Consider the following 25368-nt stretch of genomic DNA (forward strand, 5'->3'; position numbering starts at 1 on the left):
CCCCTCTTCACTCACCAGAGTATTTAATGATCCCTTCCACTTCCACTGTCAAAATCAAATCATTACATGTGTTGTTCTTCAGCTCAGAAGACCAGTACACTTTTAAAATCTAAGATGAACACACAAACATTGAACCACTAAAAATATCTTTTAAATGACAAGGGATTTACTCATCCAGGACTTCAGAAAATGTTGATGGGACATGGGAGTGTCAAGAGAAACACCAGTCTCCCAGAAGCACAGACTAGTTGCTGAGGACATGTGCAAATCACAAATGTCATGGGACCTTTGAGATAACTCTCCATTCTCAGCCACAAAGGGGTCTCTCAAATTCCAGCCACCTCTGTCAGCATTGACATTTCATGGACTTAAAATCAGGAAAAATTAACTGCCCATCAGGGCAGTATGTAGGCCCCAAATTTTAGAAACCTGGAGGTAGGAACACAGAGCATAAAGCCATGGCAAGTAATTTCTGAGTCTGTTTTCAAAAAGAGATTAAAAGAAGTCCAGTTGGACTGTGAATTTCTGATTTACAGCTTACACTCATTGTCCCGTTTCCACTGCCGTCTACAGATACTTCAAGTTTTCTCCCAAGTTCAAACTGCAAACCAAGGAAAAAAAAAAAGATTTATTCTGTGCTAAGCAGTTGATCTATTCTTTTTTTTTTTTTTCAATCTTGATGGTCTTTTATGCCTTTGACTTTCAGAACTGGAATAGGGGAAATCTTTAGCTACGGAAGGAGTTATGAGACCTCAAGTCTCATCGGATTTTTAATGTGCTGGGTTGGAGCATGTTACTCTGCCATTCTGGGGCCCAGGAGATATATTTTTCCCAGCTTTACTCTCTCCTCTGTAGCCAGGATTTGACATTTTCACAGGTCACAACACACTGAATATCAGAATATTCCCTTGCTCCCTTCTTCCTCATTCTCTAGCAAGACTTTGAATGGGCTCCTGGCTTTGCTTTACTATTGATGGAGATACATGTCACCAAAGTCCTTGAAGAAGCAGGAAAGGGCCTCTAAAGTGTGCTGCTAAGCAGCTATTTATTTTATTTTTCTTTAAAAAGATTCTGTTGTTGTTTTACAGATTAAATTGTTTAAAAATGTTATAACCCAGCTACATCATGATTGCTTAACATGACAAAAGCTAGGCCAGATGATCCAGTGTTTTTCCTGTTTGAGGAAAAAAAAGCTTGAAAAAAAGGGATGGTTGTGTACCTCTAGCTCCTTCTGGAACACTTCATCAGTATCAGTCAGAATCATACTGTAGGCTTTTTGCCTTCCAGGTGTTTCCAATCTTACAGTCAGGCTGGTGGAAGCAGTGTTCAATGTCTGTATGCTGTATGCTGACAGAGCTTCTAGGGCCATCACTGTGTCCTAGGTGAGAAAGAAATGTGAAAACCTAACAATTATACCAGATTATTTCAACAATATGTAAGATGACATGATCAGTTATCTTGAGCTATTCTTCAGTTTTGTGGTTTTTGCTGCTTTGAAGTTTTCCTGTCTCTGTCTGTTCCTAACTGCACAGACTATTCGTTTCATTTCTCAGCTTCTTTTAGCATTAAAATCCTACAACCAGTGGAGTTCTAGCCTTTGATTATCATAAGTCTTCATAAAGACAAAGAATCTTTGCTAACTTACAACCATTTTATATTGGCCTATTTTGTATTAATAAGCCAAAATCTTTAATGCTTCATACTCCAAAGTAGTTCAGGATTAACTATTATGACGCTTTCAGATCTAAATGAAAAAGTCTTTATGAGGCTTCTGCTTTCTTCCCTCCCCCTGAAACTCCACCCAGACTGGTGATCAGGCACCTGTGTAGAGCAGAATCCTCCACCGTAGTTCCTGCTTTCTATCAGCCATGTAGCAATAGGCCTTGCGTACTCCATGTCTTTCAGGAGCAACGTTTGAAGCAATGCATAGGCAGTGGTTTCCACTGAAACTGCATCGTTGCCATTTCCCCAGTAACGCTGCTGCTTTGCTGCAAGAATAACTCAGTCTTGAATCCCCTTGGTAAAGACATTTGCCAAAAATCACTACTGTTCTACATAGTAGGTATTTCATGGCATGGCACTGAGGAACCACAAGACACAGATGCTGTCGTGAGAGCAACAAATCAGTTGGGTAACACAGATAATGGAAAAGGAAAACCACAATTTTCAATTTTGACTTATCTAATCATCACATTCTAATGATCTCATTGTACAGCCGTGTCCACCTCGGTGGAGTGGTAGCATTGTGTCTGGTGGTCTTGGAGACATGATAGTATTAATTACACCCATAAGTCCAGTTTTGATTAAGGAGAAGCATACTCCTTATGCTTAAACTATGGCTATTAAACCATAATATATTTACCAAATAAAACAGAAGAAATAAATAGCGTGGCAGTGCAGCCACACAACCAACTGACTCGGCATTGACCACAGCCAGACACTATGGGGGAAGAGGTGACATCCATGTGGAGCTGGAACAAAGCACTCAGAACTGGTGTGAGGGTTTGAAAGCAGGTGGGCTGGAGAAGACATTTTCTTTAGTGCTCACAAACCCAGTCTGGACCCCTCCCATATGTAGCAGTTCATTCCTATTTACCCATCAAAAGTTTCTTATTTCTCAGCTAGCTTTGAATTTATTTTTTAAAATGCACTTTAGGGGTGTGGAAATTTTGGTAGGGAGCAAGGGAAACAGAAAAGGTAAATGACTATTTACTATGGTTTTGTTCCATTTCTAGTATCAGATAAACTTCACAATGCTAAGCTGTGACTTTATAGTGATATTAATTATACCATGATATTAATTACACCAATTACCTATCACAATTTCAAAATTGAAATATTTAATTATGTGATCTAAATAATTAAGTATATTACACATATACATACACACTTCTATAAAATTAATGGTCTTCAGTTCTTGAATTTGTTTTTTTTTCACATAAAAGAGTGCTTAAGGTGCTCTAATTAGGAAAAGTGCTTTCTAACTGAATTTTTATGAATGGTTACCAGTACCTGCATCAAAAACAGAACAGCCCCTTAATTTGTCTTTTGCCAGCTGGGCTTCTTCACTATATGCCTGCACAAGTGTCAGAGCATAAGCAGTGATAGCTGTAGAATAGCAGTCAGTATTTCTTGAAAGTTGATTTCTCATGTAAGTCACTGCTCCTCTAACTACTTGTACCTGTGAAAATAGAATGGATCCATTTTAAAAGGTCACCCAGCCCTACTAACTGTTACTGCTGATGTGAGTACTAGGAAATTAAAATACTTCAATGTAGTAACTTTTGAGACAATTTTAATAATTTTTGCTTAGTGATTAAAACCATTGATGATGGAGTGCATAGCTTGAAACAAGTTGTTGTACTTTAGGCCACGGTGTCTTTTCCTATCCATCACAGATATAAACAGATTTTTACATTCTCACTTGTAGTACTTCAAGACAGTAGGGTGGACATCCCATTGTGTGATAGCCTTCAGACTTAAAGATAAAAAGTCAAGCTTCCTACCACATCATGTGACTTGTAGACCCGTAGAGTATGTTGCAATGCTATAGTTACAAAGGCTGTCAAAGCCAAATCCTCTTCTGCTGACCCAATGCCACCCTGAAAGATGAAACATGAAAAGGAAAAGTTAAATGTACATGTATATGTTTATGATTAAAATTAAAAAATAACTTTTTATTAAGTCAAGGACCTTCTTGTCAAACCATCTGACCACATTTTTACCCTTTAATTTTGCTCAATAACTTGTGTCCACCTAAAGTACGTCTTCTAGAATGCCAGCCAGTTGGCGTTAGACAATGTTAAAAGATTAGGAACCCACTACATCATTCAGCTAGTAATCAAATATTTAATTATTTAACTCATAGTTAAAAATCTAAGTTTCTCATTGGAATATTCATGTCTTCAATTTCCAAGCACTAGTGTTTTGTTTTTTTTTTCATTTCCCTGCTGCTCCCTACAGACTAAAGAACCCTTTAACACACAGAACTCTTCTCCTGTAATGATATTTATACAGAATTACTAGGTAATTTCTTATTCCTCTTCTTGATAAACTAAGCACAGTGCCCTCATTTCCTTTTTTCCCTGAATACCTTCATTTTCATTCCTATTCTGCTTCGTGATTTTTTTGCTTGTGCTCTACTTTGACAACAACCTTGAGATCCTCAACAACCTTTGACAACAACCTTCTCATTCACTTAGACCCAAATGTTTATCCTTAGGAGAAGGATAGTTTGTTTGCTTGGAGATGCTTAAGTCTCTGTACAAAATTGTCATGCACATGTCCTGAAGCAAATGTAAAATAGAAGATAAGTATCTCAGCATGAACACAGATCAAAAAACTTTTTGGCCTGTTCTTGAGCTGTTTTTTTTTTTTCCCCAACAGTATTATATTAACTGTGGAACTGGCTTTGAAGAGGAAAGCTTCCCTAGTGATTTGACTAAGATCATTAATAAAATTAATACTTTTTTTTTTTTCCATATAAGATCACTACAAAGGTATTTTCAGTTTATTTTGGAAGATGTACATTATTGTAATATCTTAGATGCATGGATAGTGTAAGAATTTTGTGTTTCTGGACACATAGGGGATGTGTAGATTAACATATGCAATTGGAAATTCTAATCAGGTATTAAGTTTTTTGGTTTTTTTGTTTTGTTTTGTTTTGGGTTTTTTTGGTTGTTGCTGTTTGGTTGGTTGGTTGGTTTTTTTACCATGGGATTAGTTAAGTACTGAAACAGGTTACCCAGGGAGGCTGTGGGGTCCCGATCCTTGGAAGTACTCAAGACTCAGCTGGACACGGCCCTGTGCAATCTGATCTAACTGGACTTGTTCTAAGCAGTGGTTGTACTAGATGAGCTCTGGAGGTCACTTCAAAACTAAATGACAATTCTATGGCTCTATGGCCTTTGGCAATAAAAGGCATAAATTTTTACCAAGCACAAAGATCTTGGAATTTATTTTCTAAGTGTTTTAGAGGCATAGGTCAGCTGCAAAATTGTCAAAGAATAAAAGATAAAGGTGGTGAAGTGCTAGCTATGCTTCTCTGCCATAACAGACCTTTTAACAAATTCATTTTACATTACAGATTTCTTTTCTTTTAGATATATTTCTTGTTACTCAACAATTAAGAATATCCTTTTCAATCCCTAAAAGCCCTAAATGTCCAACAGACTCTGCTAAATAGCGTTGACCTACCTGCATCTTCCTGTCCAATACTGGGTGATGGTCGTGGAATGAATAATCTGCCCGCTGTTTATTAAGCAAGTAGGAAATCGAGGTGTGTATGTGACTGTCTTGGACTGTGATGTATTCTCTGCACCTTGTGAGTACTTTAACAATGAATGCTGTTAACCTGCACAAAAAAAAAAAATGTTCCAAACTTGTGCTGACATGTATTTATAGATTAGTATAATGATGAGAAAAGAAATGTACTCATTCTGTATATAGACTTATATTCAATACCGTGTCCTCAGTGGAGCCTAGTGGATTATCATTCGACATCAGAGTAAACGTTTCTACTCTGTGGAAAATGCGAAATAACTGGTGGCTCAGCATAAGCCTCCTTTACCAAGGACTAAACATGATCAGAGACTTAGACAGCTGACTATCCATGACAAAAGCAACACCACACTCACCAGATTTTGAAAATCAGTCCACTCAGAAAAACTTCTGATTCATTAAGTGATAATAGTGGTATTTTGGAAAAAAAAAAAAAGAACCAGAGCTGATTTTGAAAAATATACTTACCATACACTACTGGGCACTTGTTTAAATGCTCCATAGGAACCATCCACCTTCTGAAACTCAAGCAGTCTAGTATAACCTGCATGAACAAGACAGCACGTAACTTCAGAGGATACATGTATTTCTTGGGCATTTTTATACATCATTTGTATTAACATGGACATGTTCAGTATTGACTAGCGGCAGAGTACATGGAAGTGTTCACTGGTACATTAAGCAGGAAATGACTGGGTCAGCAGGCGTTTAACACAGAAAAAGGTCTAGACTTAGAAGGTACTCTGTCTTGTTTGACCTAACTAAGCCATGAGAGTAACCTGAAAAACTGCAGGTATCTATAGATACATGGATACCAAAGCACTTTCTGCATGGTGGATCTTGGGAAACTTACTTCCTGTTACTGACAGTTTTCAAGCTGTAGATTTTATGGTGCATGGAATAAAAAAGTACACAAAACATAATCTCCTGGGTCAGACATAGACTTAGAAATCAGAATTGTGGCCTCTGATCTTGACTGCTATTATCTTAACAAAGTCAAGATATCATAGCCACATAACTAATTTTCTACCCCAGTGAACTTCGATAATAATCAATAAAAGCATAACAAAGGGACAAAATGCTGCTGACAATACCGAATACTCATCAGCATGATCTCGTGTCACTTTAGGCAATCTTAGACAAATAGGCAAAGACCTCTATTCAGCAACTGTTAGCACGTTTTTAATCTCTATATTCTTATTTTCCGCTGATGAACTATGTGTAACATTGTCTGAAGATCGTGACGATAGGTGCACTATATTGCTTTATGCCATGTGCACACCACTACAGTTAGAAAGATCAGATGTAGCTGTACCTGCTACAATACTGATAACTCTTGATAGTGCCTGTGAGCTGGAACATCTTCCCTTCCCTATGCTGTGGTCCTGGCTTTGTTGTGCATTTAACACCAGCTTTGCATCATATCTTAGAAAGGGCTTTTCAAGAAGCAGCTTTGCAGCTCCCCTCTCCCTAAGGAAACTCCCTCCCTGGGTTGGTCCAAGGCTGTTGGAGTCATTTTAGCTCATGCAATGAGTACAGGAGTGTGGAAAAAAAAGTGTCAATAGCATGATTACCGTCGCAGTTTCCTTAGTGATACTCCTCTTGCCAGCTACAGACACCTGCATCAGAGAGGTCTACATGCCAGCTGGTTATCCTAAGCAATCTCCATGATCCAGGGGGAGAAATAAGCATTTTTAGGACATGATTCATCTTGGTCTATTTTGTACATCTACATTAGGAGGAAATTATTAGCTGGCCTTTGCTGTCCATTTACTGTGAAAATAATTTAAATTGATCAGCTCTGATTTTACTTTCTGCTTCTAAATTAGGCAAGAGAGAGGGTGAACTGTGAATGTCAATACTGTGCAATGTCAGATGTAGGCAATTAGTCACCTAAATCCTCCTCACCTGTTCTATTTCTCATGTCTGTCTGCAGATTATCAGAGGCAATTCTGCATAGCTGTGTTAAGACAAACTCACTCCTTTGGCAAGTAGCAATGGTTAGTGTGCAATGCAAAGGGATAACAAAGACCATGTGGGTTGGTCTCTGATTTTTTTTTTTTTTTGCATACCTGTTTCAACCATGCTAATGGCTTCCTCCTTCCGTTTTGGATTAAAGTTCACCCACTGCTCACTGGCATCCAAGTACTCAATAGCGTAGACTGCAGGGGCCATTTTCACCATTGTTTGCTCTGCACAGCCTGTGGGCACTCGAATAAGTTTCTCAACTCCAGTGAGACTAAGACAATTTTCAACAGACTCGTCCATGATGTTCCCTGTTGTAAAAACCACAAGGCGTAGTACGTATTGTATTTAAAGCTGGCTGGTGTAACATGAAGAAAGGTGATATTAACTATAGGTTGACATTCCAGCATGGCTTGATAATTCTAATTATTAAACACTGTTTTCAGCTACTTAAGACTTTGTAAAGCTGGAGAAGAACCAGGATGAGGTGCCAGGCCCTAGTGTCCCAGGAGACAGGAGACTGGGGCAGTGAAGGAGCATGGAGGAGAAAGAGTCCTGAGGCTACTGGAGGCAGGAAAGGGGGAAAGACTGGTGCTTCAGGTTCAGGCTGGAAAAGTCTTGTCAAACCAGACTTGATCTTTCCACAGAGGGCAAAAATATTGTGCCTTGACCATGCAAAACATCTTGTGCAGTGGTTTTTTTTGTTGTTTTTTTTTTCCCTCTCTGCAATTTTCTCATTTGATGAATTAAAGCTTCCCTATACTTTAGAACAAGATTTGAAATGGAAGCCAATAGCCTTTGTGTCAAGAATGCATTATTTTACATTTTCTGTGAAAAAAAAGTTATCATTAATAAGAGTACTTGCTAGTAGATGTTTCTAAAATATGTATGCGTTAATATATATACACATATGTATATGTTTATTTGATTAAATGAATATATGATTGTACATATCTTCTCTTTAGAAAAACAGAACTTTCCAGAACTTACATCAGAGTCTAGCATCCTTATTTCTGAAGACTAAAGAATATTTCTACAGACCTCCATGCAGTGCGGGGTTACTAGAGAAGGTGAACTCTTCCTTTCTCCTCTGGCCTTCCCATAAACTTACCCTGGGCACAGTAAATACAATAAAGCTATTGTATCCAATACAAGTGAGAAGGAGTAATTAGAAAGAAGGAAAGGTACTGGATCAGCCTTGGGACTTTTTCATTTTATGACCTGAGCATGTAGCAAAGATCATTTGAGTCACAGCAGAAAAACTAGGAGGGAATGGAGACTCGATGTTCAGGAATGAGCTGCAGGAAGGGGCATGTCTCTTGTCACGTACAGAGAAGTTATTGACAAAATAGTACATTTACCTTTCAGGGTAAGAAACACGTAACTGTTAGAATTCGGTACCATATCAAATGGTTTCTTCAGGTCCAGTGTATGGGACCTTACTGTAAGTAAACAGTAAATAGACATCTACATTTAGACTCATAAAACATAAAAACATACAGTGTAATTTTAGAACATGCTTTTTTAAAAACATCTCACAGTTGATGAGAATTACGGTAAGAATGTTATCAGAAACATTAAATGGAAATTTATGAAAAGAAATATACTTATCTTTCTTAAACTGATTTAATTTTCAGTCATTACTAATTTTTTTTTTGCTTGCAATGAGACTTGTTTTCAATACCTTTTAAGACCCATTTGTAAATAAAATAGATGCCTACTTAATATTTAAAGAATGTTACCTTGAAGCACAGAAGTAATACAAACCAATTCTAAACATTTAGAACAAAATTATTTGTTTTTCCTGAGTCTTTGCTATATCGTGGATGAAGACATTTGTCACATTTGTGACAGGTTCTGGTCAACAATAGCAATGTTTGTAAGTTAACAGCTATTTCACTGTACCCATCAAATATTCATGCCAGGCTTTACACCCCTTGTCCCTACGTCAAGCCTCGACTGTATCTAATTCTTTTGTATAACTTACAGTCACTGTTAATGCAAATAGTCTTTTCTTCTCTCTGTAAAACACCCTCAGCCTGTATAAATAAGGAAAGAAACATCAAAACTTTTGCAGGCACTCACACTTGAAATTAAGCTGCATGAAAGCCACAATCTCTCCCCTCACAGTAGACCAACAGATGATGGAAAAAGGTTATTCTGGACTGACATTTCTCTCCAGGTAAAACTGAAACTTCAAATCAGAATTTCAGTCTCAAAAATTGAAACGCTAATAAACTCTACTGGCTTTCTTTTTGTTATTATTGACATATTTCTATAGGTGAAATTCCTTTAACCAAAAATAATCCAGAAAAAATAAGCTTCAAAGTTTATTTTCAGCTTTGTGAGCTATGCAAGTCCAGTTTACAGGTGGACCCACTTTTATAAACCTCTCGTCTATGAAATCCACCAAGTTCTGAGTTCATCTTGTTGGTAAAACTTATTTTTTTTTTCCTTCTGATTTCCACACACACCTCTTCCAACAGTCTATATTTTAATGAAGCTAACACTTTTACTGTTTTGGTGTAGCACTGAACTCTGAAACTGTGTCTATCTCTAGAAAAGTTATGGCCTGTGACAACAGCGGGTTCTCGACATCCCATGCCTTATCCTTACCTACATGGCTATACCTTGACATTAATGGTGTAAGGGTTCATGTTCTGCACTTTTTTTGTGTGTTGAGAATAGCCCTCAGTGGACTACTTGGGTGCTGTAATGAGCCTCTGTCAGTCAGTGTTGACTCTTGAAAAGTCATCTTTTCTAAAAGGCTCCTCCTTTTCATCATTTTGAAAGAGAACCAAGGTATTAGATAATCAATACATCTTTGTTTGCCTGTATGTGTTTCATCTATGCAATAGTTAAGCTTGGAGATTCATTAAATAGAAGGAATAGCATAAGATTAAACTTTATGTTTAGCAGGAGTATTTCCTTCTCAAAATATTGCTAGATGAACATCAATCTTGGCTGCATAAGGGAAAAAGACTTTTTATAAGTATTGATGAAGTAGATCAAAATTAAATATTAAGAGATGAGCACTGACTGCATGCAGGAAGATGTTGCTATGTCATGGGTAGAAGGATGTCTTTTTGCCTTAGAGAACAGTGCTTTCCATATACACTACACACAAGCCCACCACAGGGTTAAATTTCTTCCCTGTGATATAGCTCAAACCTTGCTGAGAAACAGGTGTCCTGAGATTGCTTCCAGCCTTATGTTTCTAGGATTTCACTCCTCCCACAAGAGCTCCGCACATAGTGAATACTATAATCCAGGAGAAATAAATGTTCATAAGGTGCCTGCCCCCAAACAATTATACCTACCACGACATTGAGGTTCTTCCTAACGCTATCACTGTATCCATAAAAGGAGTCAAAGGCAGTAATAGTAATTGGAATTTCTCCCACAGTCAGAGGGACAACCGAGAAGTAGGCTGGTGTCGCAGAGTTCCCCTTCACCTCCAGCGTCAGCTGCACAGCCTTGTTGGTCACCTCTGCAGTGCACAGCCCCTTCACTGCATCCAGCTTCACTGCAACCTGCAGGGACAAGGTGATGCCTGCAATCAGGCTTAGTGTATCACCACACAGGAAAGAAAACTCCAGCTCCACCACGTCTAGGTAAGAATGGGAAATGAGAAACAAGTATCAGAGGAGTCACTAGCTTTTGCTTAAAAAATAAATAGCAGTGTGGACATTTTGCAAGATTAAGTGTTTCCACTTCACCTCCCTGAATTTCCTATTCTCCATCTATATAATGTGAAAAACTTTTTCAAGTGATCAAATGCTGGCATAGGTTGTCCAAAGAGTTGGTGGAGTTTTCCTCCTTGTAGATATTCAGTATTTGACTGGATGAGGCCCTGAACAACCTGTTCTATCTGGAACTGCTCTGAGCGGCAGAGTGGACTACAGACCTCTGGAGGTCCCTTCCAACATAAACTGTTGTATGACCCTATGGTCTGTTAACATTCATCTACATTGACTAGGCCTGTGAAGGTACATCAGCTAATATTTCTTCGTTACACTGAATTTGCAATATAGTTTTGTCCTATCCCTGAAGCACAGGGAAGTAAGAAGGATAATACATTTTTATACATTCCTGCTATACACCATTCAACGCAGTTCAGAAGATCCTGGTGAAGCAGAGCTGGCTGAGAGGTGGGAAGAGATGAAAAAGAAATCGTTGGCCTGAGGATGATGCAGGTCCTAAGCTCCTAAGCCCAGTGAAAACTGTGGCCATACGCAGAGCTGGATAGGTGTCACATACAGACAAAAAGTGGCTTTGCATTGTATGCACAATGACTTTTCTGGCTAACTTAGTGGATTGTGTGCTTATAATTTACCTTTATATCTTGTGTACCTGGTTTATCAGCAGCTGGCTGTTGCCCAGGCTGTCAGGCAGAAAAAAAAAAAAGTAGCTGGTTGCTTCAATTAAGGGAGAGAAGACATATCCAAAGACAAGGAATTTGGCTGTGTGATACGGTACATAAAATCCGTTTTACACAGTAAGTTTGATTAGGAAGTAGAACTGAATCTTGTCCGTGGGGAGACTTTCAAACTAGGAGCACAGTTTCTGGGCTGTAGGAGTGCACTGAAAGGTGACTGGGTCATTTACATTAAATTATTACATAGCTATACATCTAGCTAGCTAGATGAGTACAGCACAGCAGTTGGTGGTAATACTACCTGGAGATCTTTGGGCAGATAGTTGTAAACCACTGCTTTTATTTCTAGTTGCTCATGTCGTCTGACTGAGTATGGTAATCTCAGGGATATAAAAAAGTCTTTGAAAACAGCAAAGGTGTGAGGTTCAGCTATGCAAAATCCTGGGATGAGAAAAAAAAAAAAAAGAGAGTTGAGAATTACACCGTTATCATTAGCTGGTTAGAAGTTAAATGTCTAATTGAAACTTGTTGCCTGGGCTCCCCCAATGTCAAGAGAAGGAGAGGGAGACCGGCATATCCAGAAAGTGTTTCAACTCACCTGTGCTAGAGACCTATCTCAGGGGTAGGTTATTTGCTCTCTGGAGTCACTGTCATGGTGTTTGATAGGCAAAATTTGGCAGCGGTATTTGTAGCTTTTGTGAGCAAAATGTGGCCCAGCTTCCCTGCAAAGGCCATATTTAAAACACAGTGACCTTTCCCAGCTTTCTGTAAATAAACTCTGGGCCCATCACTGAACCTCTGGATGAGACTCCCTTTCTGAAGGGGAATGGGCAGTACCAGGTGGATGCTTTGTCCCTCCTGCATGGTCCTGGTGAACCCCCAGGAGATCCTAGAGGTCAGCACCTGGGAACCTGGGCTCTCTGGTGTCTGGCCCTTGCTGATCCTCTGCTAGCCTCCTGGTGTTCTGCTCTTCCCTGGATTTCCAGAGACCACAGACTTTCATGCTCATATCATGAAAGCATAGCTGATAGCATGATAGCATAGTTCTGAGATAGCCAGAACTTGCTCCTAGAAATATACAAATGAAAGCGGTGTTATTACTGCTACATTTCTTGTGGCTTCCTGGCCATGTGGAAACTAAAATGAGATTGTTTATAGATTGGAATGAGTAAGAGACAGTTTTGATTGTATAATCCATCCTCCTTCAGCGCCACTTCATGTTGGTTTTATAAACATACATCTATCCCTTAAATTCTAGATAGTCTTTAATATGGCACAAAAGAGAGGAGTAAATCTCACGATCAAAACACTTTGCGTTTTTTCAGAACAAACTATATCACTCCGTGAATATAACATTTTATCTCTGTTCTAAAAAATACACGTTCTGTGTTCATCCATACAAAGAAATTGCATAAAATACCCGATACTTATACCTTTTTGGGGAGATATGCTTATTGCTTGAACTTCCCAGGTAGTTATAGAGTCAGGAGCAAAGTTTTCTACACTAAGAAACATTAAAAAAATATATTAGGAAGGATGTATAGAAGGTAAACATTGTCATTTGCTGAAGTTTGAGTATTATAAGGGAAAAAAAAATTCCCTCAAAGTCCTCTGTATCAGATAACACATGAAGCTGGTATTTATTTACATTTTACTGAACGAATTTATATGTAGTCAGGTAATACAGTACCTATGGTTTCCAGGGTTTTTCACTTCTTGAAAAGTCCACCACCAGCTCTCAGGAAAATAAGTGCGCACGTTGACGTACATTTCATCAAATATTTCTTCATAGTCATCGTAGTCTGTAAAACAAGAGTGGGGGTTCTGTTCTGAAGACTTTGGCTGCTGATCTTATAGTGTGTCAGAGAGAAAGCAGCATGAAAAACACTCTGAATGAAAAGCCTTAGGTCTGAAACCTAGGTTTCATCTTGTGCATTAAAAAAATAATGCTGAAAAAAAGAGAACCAATGACCAAAGATTGTCATTGAACAAAAGGGTAATTCTTCTTTCCAAGTTCAATAACTATATGTTACCAAACAAGAAAACATTCCCCTTTAGCATAGCAAAGATATTCCCACCATATTTGTGACAGACAGAGCATGAAAGGGGAGCTCTGAGAAAAGTGGTAGCAGAAATTACACTTAAGATGGGGTCATTTTCAACACCTTTTTTTTTTTTTTTTTGTGACATGAGCTCTTGTGTGATCAGAGATAGACTTTGGGGAGAGGAAAGGAAGAAAGAGAAAAAATCGTCCCTGGCTGAAGTGGCTCCTTCTCATGAGGCAGTGTTTTGGAGGTGCTGGGGTGTTACAACAATAGTGCCACTAATAAAATAGTCATGACTGCGAGACCAGTCAGAGCCCTGAATGCAGACAACAGCTCCTTTCTCTGCTCTGCTGTTTGCAGCCTCCAGAGGTGCGAGGAGGAGCCAACAGCTCTTCCATAAGGCTGTTCTGGGGCCAATGGGGACTAACGTGATTCCTGCCTTTTCTCACCCCAAGAAGTTATCCCGTCCCACTCCCACTCTCACAGTGCACAGTCGTGAAGATGCAACTGTGTGTGGGTGCTGCACCATACCAGGGCTCACTGAAAGAGTGATGTGAAAACTCCCCCTCTGGCCCCACAGCATTAAATGCCCCTTAACCCTCCCTTGCCACCATATGAAGGGTATTCTTCTGTAGACAGTTGAATGTCACTGTTCTTTACATCGTCCCAAGCCCACTCTGATCCTCCGCCTCGTCGCCTGTCTGAGGGCTGTGGCTTTCTCACAGCAGTCCTGGAAGGCATTTCTGCATTCAGGGGAGCCAGCCACCTTTGTTAGCCTTTTTGCACAAGAAAATCTCATGGGATTTATTTTCATTCCATCTTCACAGCATTTTTGTAGATCAGTGTTTTGGTATTTGCTGGCTGCAATATAATTAAAGCCCAGAATTAGTCCTGTGGAAGTAGCAATAAGTTTAAAGGTATTATTGTGCTCATTCCTGTCACTGCGGTTAACATCAGTTGTTACTGCAACAGTCTACCTTCAGCTGGGGACCTGTTCTTCACCCTAAAAACAGTTCACAAACACAAGAGGAATGCATGGTCCCTACAGCATCCTAGATATTCTATTCTAAATTTTCTCTCCAAATTCAGACCATGAATTAAAAATATCTCCTTCACACACTGGTATTAGCTATCTTGATAGAAATAGTCATAGCAGTGTTCTTCTTGAATAAAGAGAATGATTTCAAAGAAGCATCCCAGCTTCAAGCCTTCATGTCTTCTGGCAAGGAAATACCAATTTGTGTAAACTGTTCTATTTTTAAATTTAGACCAAATGTCAGACTAGCTCTTCTTTTAGTTGGAGCACAAAGTACCAAAGCTGGCACAGCTTCAAAGCAGAAAGTCAAAAAAAAAAAAAAAAGTAGGACATATGAAATATTTTCTGTCCAGACAAATATGTTTGAAAAAAACTTTAAAGCCATGACTGGTTCCATTTGGGATTATAAATCGGTGAATTAGTTTTCATTTGCAGCTGGGCCACTCTTCAGTTTTGTTTTTTGAGCTGTTTTGATAGATGATGCATGAGGTCACATGGCATAGTATGCACCCTTGTGCTATGTTATGTCACTTAACACAAGAACTGGGTCTATGAATATCTTGGTATCATTTACTTGGAATCACTTCTTTCCCCTAGATCCCAGCCAGTTTCATTTGCCTCCCCCTGCTAAGCCTTTCAGGTCACCCAGATGAGCACACATACCAATTCCTGACATTTTCTTCTGAAAATCCAAGGATCTCTTCTGTCTTCTGCTAACCTGGAGGCATTTATAGCCTGGGAAAGCCGACAAGAAGAGCTTGTTTATGGTATTATGACAGTAACAGCGTGATCATTCAGGTCATTCATGGAAGACCGATCTCACTCACAGAAGATCTACAGTTTGCTGAGTTATGTTACAGCCCTAGCCAACTTCTGCCCACCCCAGATGAGCTAGACAACAAAGGACCAGCAGCCAAGATCTGGGCTATCTGAGACGCCTGCACCCAGTGGAAGAACAGAAGAAGAAAAATCCACAGGCAAGGGAGGTCTTATATCACAATAAAACGCCTTCTATTTTTAAGCAATCAGCCTCCTCCGATCTATAGTGGTCTTGTACAAACATCTAAAGTAAAGGACAGATTGCACTTACCTTCCCGAACATCGGACTGAATTGTGTCTGATAAAAAGGCCAGACCAACATCAGTAAAAACCTGAACACTGTTTGCACCACCACCAGCAGAACATCCAAGATCATATGAATTCATAGCATTAAATACCTGCCAAATAAAATAGCACAGATGGACTGTACACATCAGCAAAATTGGTTTTTTATATATATATATCTTAAAAAAATTATTGTAGCCTTTGACTTGCAGAAGCAACACAAACTGAAGCTGCACTTGGAAGTTGAGACTAAAGCTGAGGGAATTTTTAGCTGGGGAATACTTTTCAGGTTTGGTTTTTTTTTTTTTTTTAATTTACAAACATGTGTGCCAGAGGATTGCAATCCTCATCTTAAATATATCATTCATTTTACATATAAATGTATCATTCATCTTACATATATCCCGAATTGTAAAAGCAAAAACATTTTCAAGTTTAGCAAAGCTGTGATTAAACAATTAACAGACATTAATTACATTTTGATCCTCTCATTAGTCATGGAAAATTTTACTCAACTAGCGCATATGATATTTTGTTCTTATAGATATCTTACTTTTTTGGCTGTAAGCTTATTTTTCTTGTTCAGAATGAAAACTGCTTTATCAACCACAGCTAAGGCAACTGTTCCTGCATGGTCTGTTTCAATTAGTAAGCGGATGTGGTCTGCTGGTTCGTATGTCTCTTTTTCTGTTCTCACTTTAATCTAAATAGAAAATATTGAAACAAAATGTCACATTTGTTAATAAAAAAAGCAAGTACTCTTTGGGCAGGGAATACTGTCAGCCATGACTGTCAGCAGTTAGAGGCAGGGGGATGGTCCTTTTTTGCAGCGTTTTTGCCTGGGATCCTGCCTTTTGGAAGATATAGATGCTGATGTCTCCCACTGGAGGATGATATAGGGGGTTAAAAGATGTGTCTGTGCAGGATATTGGATGCTGCTTTTCAATGACACCAATGGGAATTAAAAGTATGTGTAAAGGGTTTGCTAAACTAGGGCCTTCAACATAATTTTGTTATTTTCCAGTGGAAACAAAATCACCATGAAACACAGTAAAAGACTAATTAATGTACAAAATTAACTGACTTAAACCAAACTGTAATAGTAGTACTACCTCCTTTCCATCTCACACTTGAATTTTTCAACGTGACTGGGTTCATATCTGGTGCATATTTGATGTGGACACTTCTGCGGTTTAGGAGGAAGTAGCTACGGTGATTATGAGATTAATACGGAAATATTAATAGAAATGCCAACTTGAATATAACTGGGTTTTGTCATTGTATGAATGAAGAATTGTTTGTTAGAGATGGGTATTTTTCTCTGAAAACTTTTTCCCCAATGGACTATCACATGCTTTTTCCAAACCAAAGATTTTCGGGGGGGAAAAGTCATTTTAGATGGCTGATGCTTTTCAGCAGTTGTGTTTCATGCTATTGGGAAAAATTATCTTGTCTTATTTTTTCCTTTTTATGTTACAGTGTAAAAAAGGAGTAGGAAAGTGAAAGAAAGGCTTAGAGGGACTCCTATTTTGTCCACACTTAATTTTCTAATTTTTTAAGTGCTTTTGAAGTGCTACAAAATCTCAGAAAGTTACTTTTAACAGAAATGAAAAAGCTCGAAAAGTTACTTCAAATTCCTTTTTGTTTTTCCCAATAAATTGCTTCATTTTTTTTCATGTGGTGCCCCTCACTACCAAAGATGAACTTAAAAAGAGATTCTCTCCCTCAAAAATTCTATTGGTGTTTTGCTTGCAGAGGGGGATTTATCTATATAAAACTGTATTTTTCATCTCTTTGAGGCACTATCTGTCCCGTGGAAGAAGGCTATCTCTGCCATCAGTCCTGGGAGCATTCCCCAGATATACCTTTTAACAAGAATCCTGATGATTCCCTTTTTCAATAAAAATAATGAAAATTTCCAGCGTGTCTTTCACTTTTTAACCCCAGGCCTGCACTTGCTCTGTTTAGTTTTTATTTCAGCATTCAATAACAGTAGGTACTTGCTTTCAAAGTACCTTTCCTTCGCAGACATCCGTAACATCCACCCATACAGAATCAGCGACAATCTCTTGACGACCCTCATTTGGAATGTAGTAGTAAGCTAAAAAGCGAAAGGCGGGAACCATCTTCTCGGTGATTTTAAGGTTTATTATTTTGTTTGAGGAGGGGACCCTTCCCAAAAGCTCAACTTGTCCCTTTGCCACAACCTGCAAGGCAGAAATAAACAGAAATCAAACATTTTCAATACACACTAGTCTGGACACTATGTTGCATAATTTTATATACCTCTATAGAATTTTCTGAGGCCATTTCTGTTTAAAATTTATTCTCTTCTAATAGCACTTAATAGTTTTAATTCCCCAGCCTGCATTCCAGTACCCTGGAGGAGACAAGCACACAGTCCCTCTAGCCCAGGAGTGTGGTGGTAAGCCTCTGCTGCCTGGGTTTGAACACAAATCAACCACCCTCTGCTCAGTCTTACAGCTTGAAAACAAGGTCCCAAACAGCAGTCTTACTTTTTATCTTCTACAATAATAGGCCATCATCTCCAGGAAGAATGAGGAGTAATGGTTTTAAATTACACGCTCAAAAATATATGCAAAAATATAAAAATAACAATCATAGAAATAGTCTCTGAAAGGGACCTACGGAGATCTCTCTTCCAACTCTCTGCTCTGAGATGAGCCATCACCAGCCTAAGATTAGGTCAGATGTGGTTTTCTCTAGTTGCATGTTGAACAATTAGGGCAATTCCCTAAACTCTCTGGGGAACCTCTGCCACTACTGCATTCATCACTACTGAAAAGATTTTTCCAAAATGAATCTTCCAGGCCATGACTTCTAGCCTTTTTCCCTTGTTATATTGTGTGGCACCACCTAGGAAAGTTTGTCTCCATTATATTTGTAATTCCTCTACAAGCAATTTTAGGTTGCTGTTAACTCACTCTTAGCTTCTTCACCAGACTGAACAAGCTCAGTTTCCTCAGCCTCTCTTGGTAGGTCAGGTGTGGTAGGACTGATCATCTTGGTTGCCTTCTGTTGGACCCCCTCCAGTTTCCCAGGTATTAATAACTCGATAGATGTTCTGAGTTGTATAATTTCTAAAATAAATTACTGATATGTTACTATTATGTTTACCATATAATAGAAATAGTAGATCTTTCCACTGCCAGACTGATGGATATCATTCAAAGTGATGTGTAACGTATCTCCAGGTGCCACAACAGTATGCGGGATGCTGATGCTGAGGTAGTTTGAGGAAGCAGATCGGTATCTTTCAGCTCTGATATTGGATTCAGGTGATTCTAATTTTTCTTTTCCCTCTTCAGCCTTTACCTGTCAGAGAAGAAAAGGACAGAGTGAGTAAAGCATCCCTCAGGAGACTACATAGTCACCCTTAATTTGTATCTTGCCAGATTATTCAGAAAAAGTTGGGAAATGAGATGAGTCATTGCTGAGACCTCATTAGCAGAACCTGGCATCAATCCCCAGGATTTTAATTACTTTATTCTCTCACTCTATTTTTTCTCTTGCTGTGTTTGCACTTGATATTTTTCAACCTTGTCTCTTTTTGTATCAGAATCAATGGCTCAAAATCACAAAGTGAATTTGTACTTCAACAGCTTTTTCCCATTTTATGTTATGCACATAACTGAACCCTCTGAGTGTCCAGATGGAGCTGACTCTGCATTACTTAGGACCTTTTCCTTCTCCTTCTTCTCATCATCTTCTGTCACTTCTCATGGTGATATTCCTTACAGCCCCGTTCCCATCCTCCATGCCAGGAAAATGCACATCTGAACCACAAAAAAAAGCACCACTAGCACTAATGCATGTACTCTGAAAGCTCTGATGTACGAGGCTGTCCTTCACTTCAGTGAGATATCCCTCAGGCTCCTGGTCTCTCTAACGTGTCTTACACAATCTGGGCAAAGCTGTGCAGATGATGTAAGAAATGTGCTAATTTAATGAAAAATTATCATCTTTGCAGTCATTTGTAACTGTCTTATGAGCTGTTCTCAGCAGTATATTTTTAAACATGGATATCTGGGTTTTCTTTACCATTATTTGAAGCATCTCAGCATCTCCAGGGATGTTGAGTGTGAAAACGATTAGACCCTCTTTATCAGAAAGTGCAGTCCTCCTAATTGGGGGGTTTCCAGGCAAGGTAACAGTAGCAGTGACAGGTAGAGAGGCAGCAGGAGAGCCATCAATCAAAGTGACAGATGCCTATTGGAAAAAAATATTTTTCTGTTACTTCAACGAAATGCCTGGGTTTAAAAAATGCCCACAAACAAGAAGCAATTATTTTTATAAACTGAGAAGAAAAACAAAACTGTATACATTAGTGTTTGAAAACACAAGCTTTGAGAGAAGGGGGTAGCAATTGATTCTATCTGGACTCCAACTAAGGTCAGAATATACCAGCACAGATTACCAGCTGCCCCAGATTTTCACTTAGCATCTATTAGATCTCAGCTGATCCCAGGGATATTCGTCTTTAACTCTTTGCAGAAAACTTTGTAGAAAAACTTGAAGATATGAAGTTTAAAAATTCAAAAACTTTTTTAAAAAAGACAATACCCTGGTTTAATTTTCAGAGTTATAATTTGATATGGGATTATTCTGATACAGCATTATTATTTTAATATTTTGGTACAGAAGTGAGGAAGAGACTGCTACATGTTTTCTGAATGCTTGCAGCACAGCAGTGCACAGATGACTTCTAGAACAGAAACACAGCTTTTTCTGGCATCCATTTCCCTGCTCTGGCTCTGTGTGTATGGAAATGAAATAAAGCAGACACACAAACAGTAGGTTCATGCTGGACCTGTTTCTGAAGGTCTCTCTCCTACAGAGCTCCTGTGGATCAGATAAGGAGTTTATAAGCAAGGCAGGTATAAATCCCTTGCTATGGAGGCAAACAGACACAGTTGGCTAAATACTACATACCACAACAGAGAAGGGGGCTCCAGGCACAAAATACTTTTTGGTGTTAGACAGATCAACAACATAAGGAGATTTCACAAACTTCACATTGCTGAGTTCTTCTTCCCTCATCTCACCACCTGTTAATAACAAACAGTGTGTGTTGCCATAAGAGCAATAACTATGTACTTGCGTGTTACCATAGCATCCATCGTTTACATTTTCAAGATTAATTGCATTTTTAGCAGCGTATATAAAGAAAACTAAAATACGATCCCTCCCTGAAGAGCTTCAGTCTTGAGAAGAGGAAGAGATTGGTACAGGTAGATAAAGAACACAACCAGAGACAGGCCAGTGCAAAGGCAGTGCTACACGTGCGGTGCTCCAGCGAGCCAGCGCTGGCGGCTATGTGCTCTCAACAGCTCAGAAACAGGGACCTGCAAAGTGGTTTGTTACACATAAGACAGAAATTTCCCTCTAACACATCGATTGGAACAAGGTGCCTGCAAACACAGAGCATGCTGGTACTACAGGAGCCGCTGCAGCCGTACACCTCCCTTTCCGAGCTGTCGGGGCTTCCTTTCCGGGGGAAGGCTATATCAAAATCCAACATAAAAGTCATTCAGAATCAATAGGGGGATTTGGACCTTAGATGTTTAATTTTCTGAAAGATTTTTTTTTTTTTCATTTTGGACTACTGGTGAGAGTTAATATTACCTAATATAATCTTCTGCAACTTTGTATCTACAAGACAGCTTGAGCATCTTTTTGCCATGTAGGATTCTTAGAATCATAGAATCATAGAATGGTTAGGGTTGGAAGGGACCTTCAAAGGTCATCTAGTCCAACCACCCTGCAAGGAGCAGGGACACCCCCGACTAGATCAGGTTGCTCAGAGCCTCATCCAGCCTGGCCTTGAACGTTTCCAGGGATGGGGCTTCCACCACCTCTCTGGGCAACCTGTTCCAGTGTTCTACAACTCACATTGTAAACAATTTTTTCCTAATATCCGATCTAAATCTACCCCCCTCTATTTTAAAACCATTACCTCTCGTCCTATCACAACAGGCCCTACTGAACAGCCTCTCCCCATCTTTCTTGTAGGCCCCCTTGAGGTACTGGAAGACCGCTATCAGGTCTCCCTGGAGCCTCCTCTTCTGCAGGCTGAACAGCCCCAACTCTCTCAGCCTGTCCTCACAAGAGAGGTGCTCCAGCCCTTTTATCATCTTCATGGCCCTCCTCTGGACCTTCTCCAACTGGTCCATGTCCTTCTTATGTTGGGGGCTCCAGAACTGGATGCAGTACTCCAGGTAGGGACTCACCAGGGCAGAGTGGAGGGGCAGAATCACCTCCCTCGACCTGCTGGCCACGCTCCTCTTGATGCAGCCCAGGATGCAGCTGGCCTTCTGGGCTGCAAGGGCGCATTGCCGGCTCATGTTGAGCTTCTCGTCCACCAGCACTCCCAAGTTCTTCTCCTCAGGGCTGCTCTCAATCCATTCTCCGCCCAGCCTGTATTTGTGCCTGGGACCGCCATGACCCAGGTGCAGGACCTTGCACTTGGCCTGGTTGAACTTCATGAGGTTGGCATGGGCCCACCTCTCCAGCCTGTCAAGGTCCCTCTGGATGGCATCCCTCCCTTCCAGCGTGTCGACGGCACCACACAGCTTGGTGTCATCAGCGAACTTGCTGAGGGTGCACTCTATCCCACTGTCCATGTCGCCGACAAAGATGTTGAACAGGGCCGGGCCCAACACGGACCCCTGAGGGACGCCACTCGTGACCGGTCTCCACATGGACATTGAGCTGTTAACCACCACTCTCTGAGTGTGGCCATCCAGCCAACTCCTTATCCACCGAGTGGTCTGTCCATCAAACCCATGTCTCTCTAGTTTAGAGAGAAGGATGTCATGCGGGACAGTGTCAAAAGCTTTGCACAAGTCCAGGTAGATGATGTCAGTTGCTCGTCCCTTGTCCACCGATGCCGTCACCCCGTCATAGAAGGCCACCAAATTGGTCAGGCACGATCTGCCCTTGGTGAAGCCATGCTGGCTGTCACCAACCACCTCCTTGCTCTCCATGTGCCTTAGCATGGTTTCCAGGAGAATCTGCTCCATGACCTTGCCAGGCACAGAGGTGAGGCTGACCGGCCTGTAGTTACCCGGGTCTTCCTTATTCCCCTTTTTAAAAATTGGGGTTAAGTTCCCTCTCTTCTAGTCATTCTTCTACTTAAACCACTCATTTGTCTAGTTAACTTGTAGTTAAACAACTACCTATAACTACTTCTAAAAAAAATGCAGTTACCTGGCTTGCTTTAAACTAAATGCATTTAGAGACATACTTTTAAAATCCTTATTTTCTGCTTTAACACTGCAAAGTTGAGAGGTGTCAGTAAAGCCCTGTCGTCCAATAATTCATACCAAACCCAGCAAGTACACAAGCGTGGAGGCAGCCTACCTGCAGGGGAAATAAGAAGTGTGCACAGCATCGTAGGGACCACGCCATACCATGAGATCTTATCTCCATCATGCTGGTGTGATAGTAGGAAGTCTTTCAGCCCCTTTTGCTCTTGCAATAAATGTGGCAGCAATAGTGCAGGTAAGTACCCATAGTAGACTAAACTGAAGAAGTGCACAGCTGCAATGCATTGGGCTTAATTTTAGGATTCTAAGAATTTCTAATTAATATTTAGCATTTTTAGGATTTTTTTTTTTTGCTTGCTACAACCCAAATAAGCCATCGACTACTGCATCCAGTTCAACTCAGTGCTCACTTGCGGGCAGCTCTGAAATATCCGGGGGCTTACTCAATGTGCTTAGCACTGCTGTGAACAAATATCTACACAAATCCCTCGTAATGATCTGTGGAAATGTTTAACTGTTCTCTAAGAAAACAAAGGCAAACTGCCACTGAAAAACTTCTGGATAGGCATGCTCCAGGCTCATGTCCCACATGAACAGCAAGACCAAGCTATTTGGACTATATCGTACTTGTGCGTATGCCAAGTATCTGAGCCTGATAAAATTGTGAGGAAGCACAAGAGGACAAGTAGGACTTACAAGGGCTGGATCTTCCTCCATGTATTGCTGTGGCTGTAGTAGCACCTCACCTTTAGACTGACAGTTTAGCCAGCTGAGGTACAAGGCAAGCTAAGATACCAAGCTCAACTAATAATTTTGTATGTATGGAAGGAGCAGACATGGCTGAGGCAAGTACTCAAAACAAGATTTTAAGGGGAGCAATTTACATGCGTTCATGCAAGTGGCTGGTGCTACTGCAGATAGACAAAGTTAACTTAGATATCCTCACAGGGCTGTTTAATATGGGACAGATCCTATAGGAAAGTACTTACAGGAGACTTGAGCACTGCTGGAGCAGCAGTGGAAGGCCAAACAGAACTACACAGAGCATTTAAAGTGGTTCCAGACATCTGTGTTTAGATAGATGAATCCCACTGGAGAGAAGTTTGTACTCAGAAGGAGATCAGATGAGACTACTGTGCACTATAATGCAAGCAAGCTTTGCAGTGAAGATTGGTTCAGTGAGACCAGGTTTCCCACATGAAGGATCTCACTAGAGAATGATCAATGCAGGTATTACAGACTGTATCAGCCAAGGCACAGTGTACTCACTTGCAGTTTCTACAGTGGTAACAGCAACATATAAATGAAACCCTTCCAGAGTGGAAATACTCTGTTTTAAATTCTCCTCCAGAAGTGTTGTATTTAAAGTGACTCTTCCTTTTCCATTTTGAATCTAAAACAAAAATAGAAAAAAAAAAAAGTGACAGTCCTTGCTGGTTTGTTGTCATTAAAATTAAATTTTTTTTTGCTTATAGTATCACTACAGTATTGCAGGGGTCTATATTTCAATGATTTCTGACAATATTTAGCTCACCTGGAATAAATCAGAATAGTTCCTCTAAGCTCCAGTACTTACTGATAGCTGTTGTTCCAGGCCTGAAAGGAAGACTTTTTTCTCGTTTTCATCAATTATGCCAAATCGCACGTATGCAGTGCCTTCAATCCCTTTCCCATATGAGTATCTTTGGAAGGAAGAAAAGCAAGGAGGTGAATCATGACATTAATAAAAAACAAGCAGAAATCAAACTAATCATTTTGTACTGAAATAAAATTGGTGTATCTGTAGGCGCCCCATCTGTAATTAATAGCTTTAAAACAGAAAAATACCACACTTACCGACAACACAAACATGAAGAATTTTACTGGTCTGTGTATAAAGTGGTGATTTCAAGTGCAGAAAAATACATGAGTAAATCACGTTGGCAGAATCACATGTGGAGATATTACCCCTTTCGAAAGGAGCAATGGAGTTATCTAGTCTATTTAGCTTGAATGAACAACTAATTCCTTTGTATGATACACTTAATGAGCAGAGCATTTAAAACAGGGGGCCAGAGAATCGTCTTAGGGACTGATATAAAGTATCTGGTACCTCGGAAGATCTCCAGAGACAGATCCTGCCTGCTGAAATTTTAATACTTGCATCAGAGTAGACACCTTCTGCCTCATGTCTTTCCTGTGGATTTAGGTAGCATAGCACTGGAATCTCTTGTAAGTGAAATATTTGCCAGATAGGTATCTGTCCAGAACACCCGTGAGCTCTCCGTA

The 25368-nt window shown here is 39.9% G+C and overlaps 1 protein-coding gene across 1 annotated transcript in view; it reads right to left on the reverse strand.

The window, feature by feature from the left end:
* The window catches only part of LOC104473131 (complement C4), a 62131-nt gene that overhangs the window by 13365 nt on the left and 23398 nt on the right, over positions 1-25368 (reverse strand). Inside the window, exons 9-33 of the mRNA XM_086771928.1 lie at positions 24677-24782; positions 24370-24493; positions 20765-20880; positions 19874-20041; positions 18950-19147; positions 17827-18018; positions 16365-16514; positions 15798-15924; positions 15371-15442; positions 14332-14532; positions 13317-13428; positions 13060-13130; positions 11928-12067; positions 10569-10781; positions 9236-9287; positions 8610-8690; positions 7356-7559; positions 5752-5827; positions 5200-5356; positions 3507-3602; positions 3013-3181; positions 1822-1988; positions 1220-1378; positions 542-601; positions 16-109 (exon numbers count right to left, since the gene is read on the reverse strand). Of these exons, the coding sequence (XP_086628054.1) occupies positions 16-109; positions 542-601; positions 1220-1378; positions 1822-1988; positions 3013-3181; positions 3507-3602; positions 5200-5356; positions 5752-5827; positions 7356-7559; positions 8610-8690; positions 9236-9287; positions 10569-10781; positions 11928-12067; positions 13060-13130; positions 13317-13428; positions 14332-14532; positions 15371-15442; positions 15798-15924; positions 16365-16514; positions 17827-18018; positions 18950-19147; positions 19874-20041; positions 20765-20880; positions 24370-24493; positions 24677-24782 (3305 nt within the window). The remainder of the gene's footprint in view (positions 1-15; positions 110-541; positions 602-1219; positions 1379-1821; positions 1989-3012; positions 3182-3506; positions 3603-5199; positions 5357-5751; positions 5828-7355; positions 7560-8609; positions 8691-9235; positions 9288-10568; positions 10782-11927; positions 12068-13059; positions 13131-13316; positions 13429-14331; positions 14533-15370; positions 15443-15797; positions 15925-16364; positions 16515-17826; positions 18019-18949; positions 19148-19873; positions 20042-20764; positions 20881-24369; positions 24494-24676; positions 24783-25368) is intronic.

This window comes from Chlamydotis macqueenii, chromosome 1 (assembly GCF_036417535.1).
Source record: "Chlamydotis macqueenii isolate bChlMac1 chromosome 1, bChlMac1.mat, whole genome shotgun sequence".
Taxonomy (NCBI): Eukaryota; Metazoa; Chordata; class Aves; order Otidiformes; family Otididae; genus Chlamydotis; species Chlamydotis macqueenii.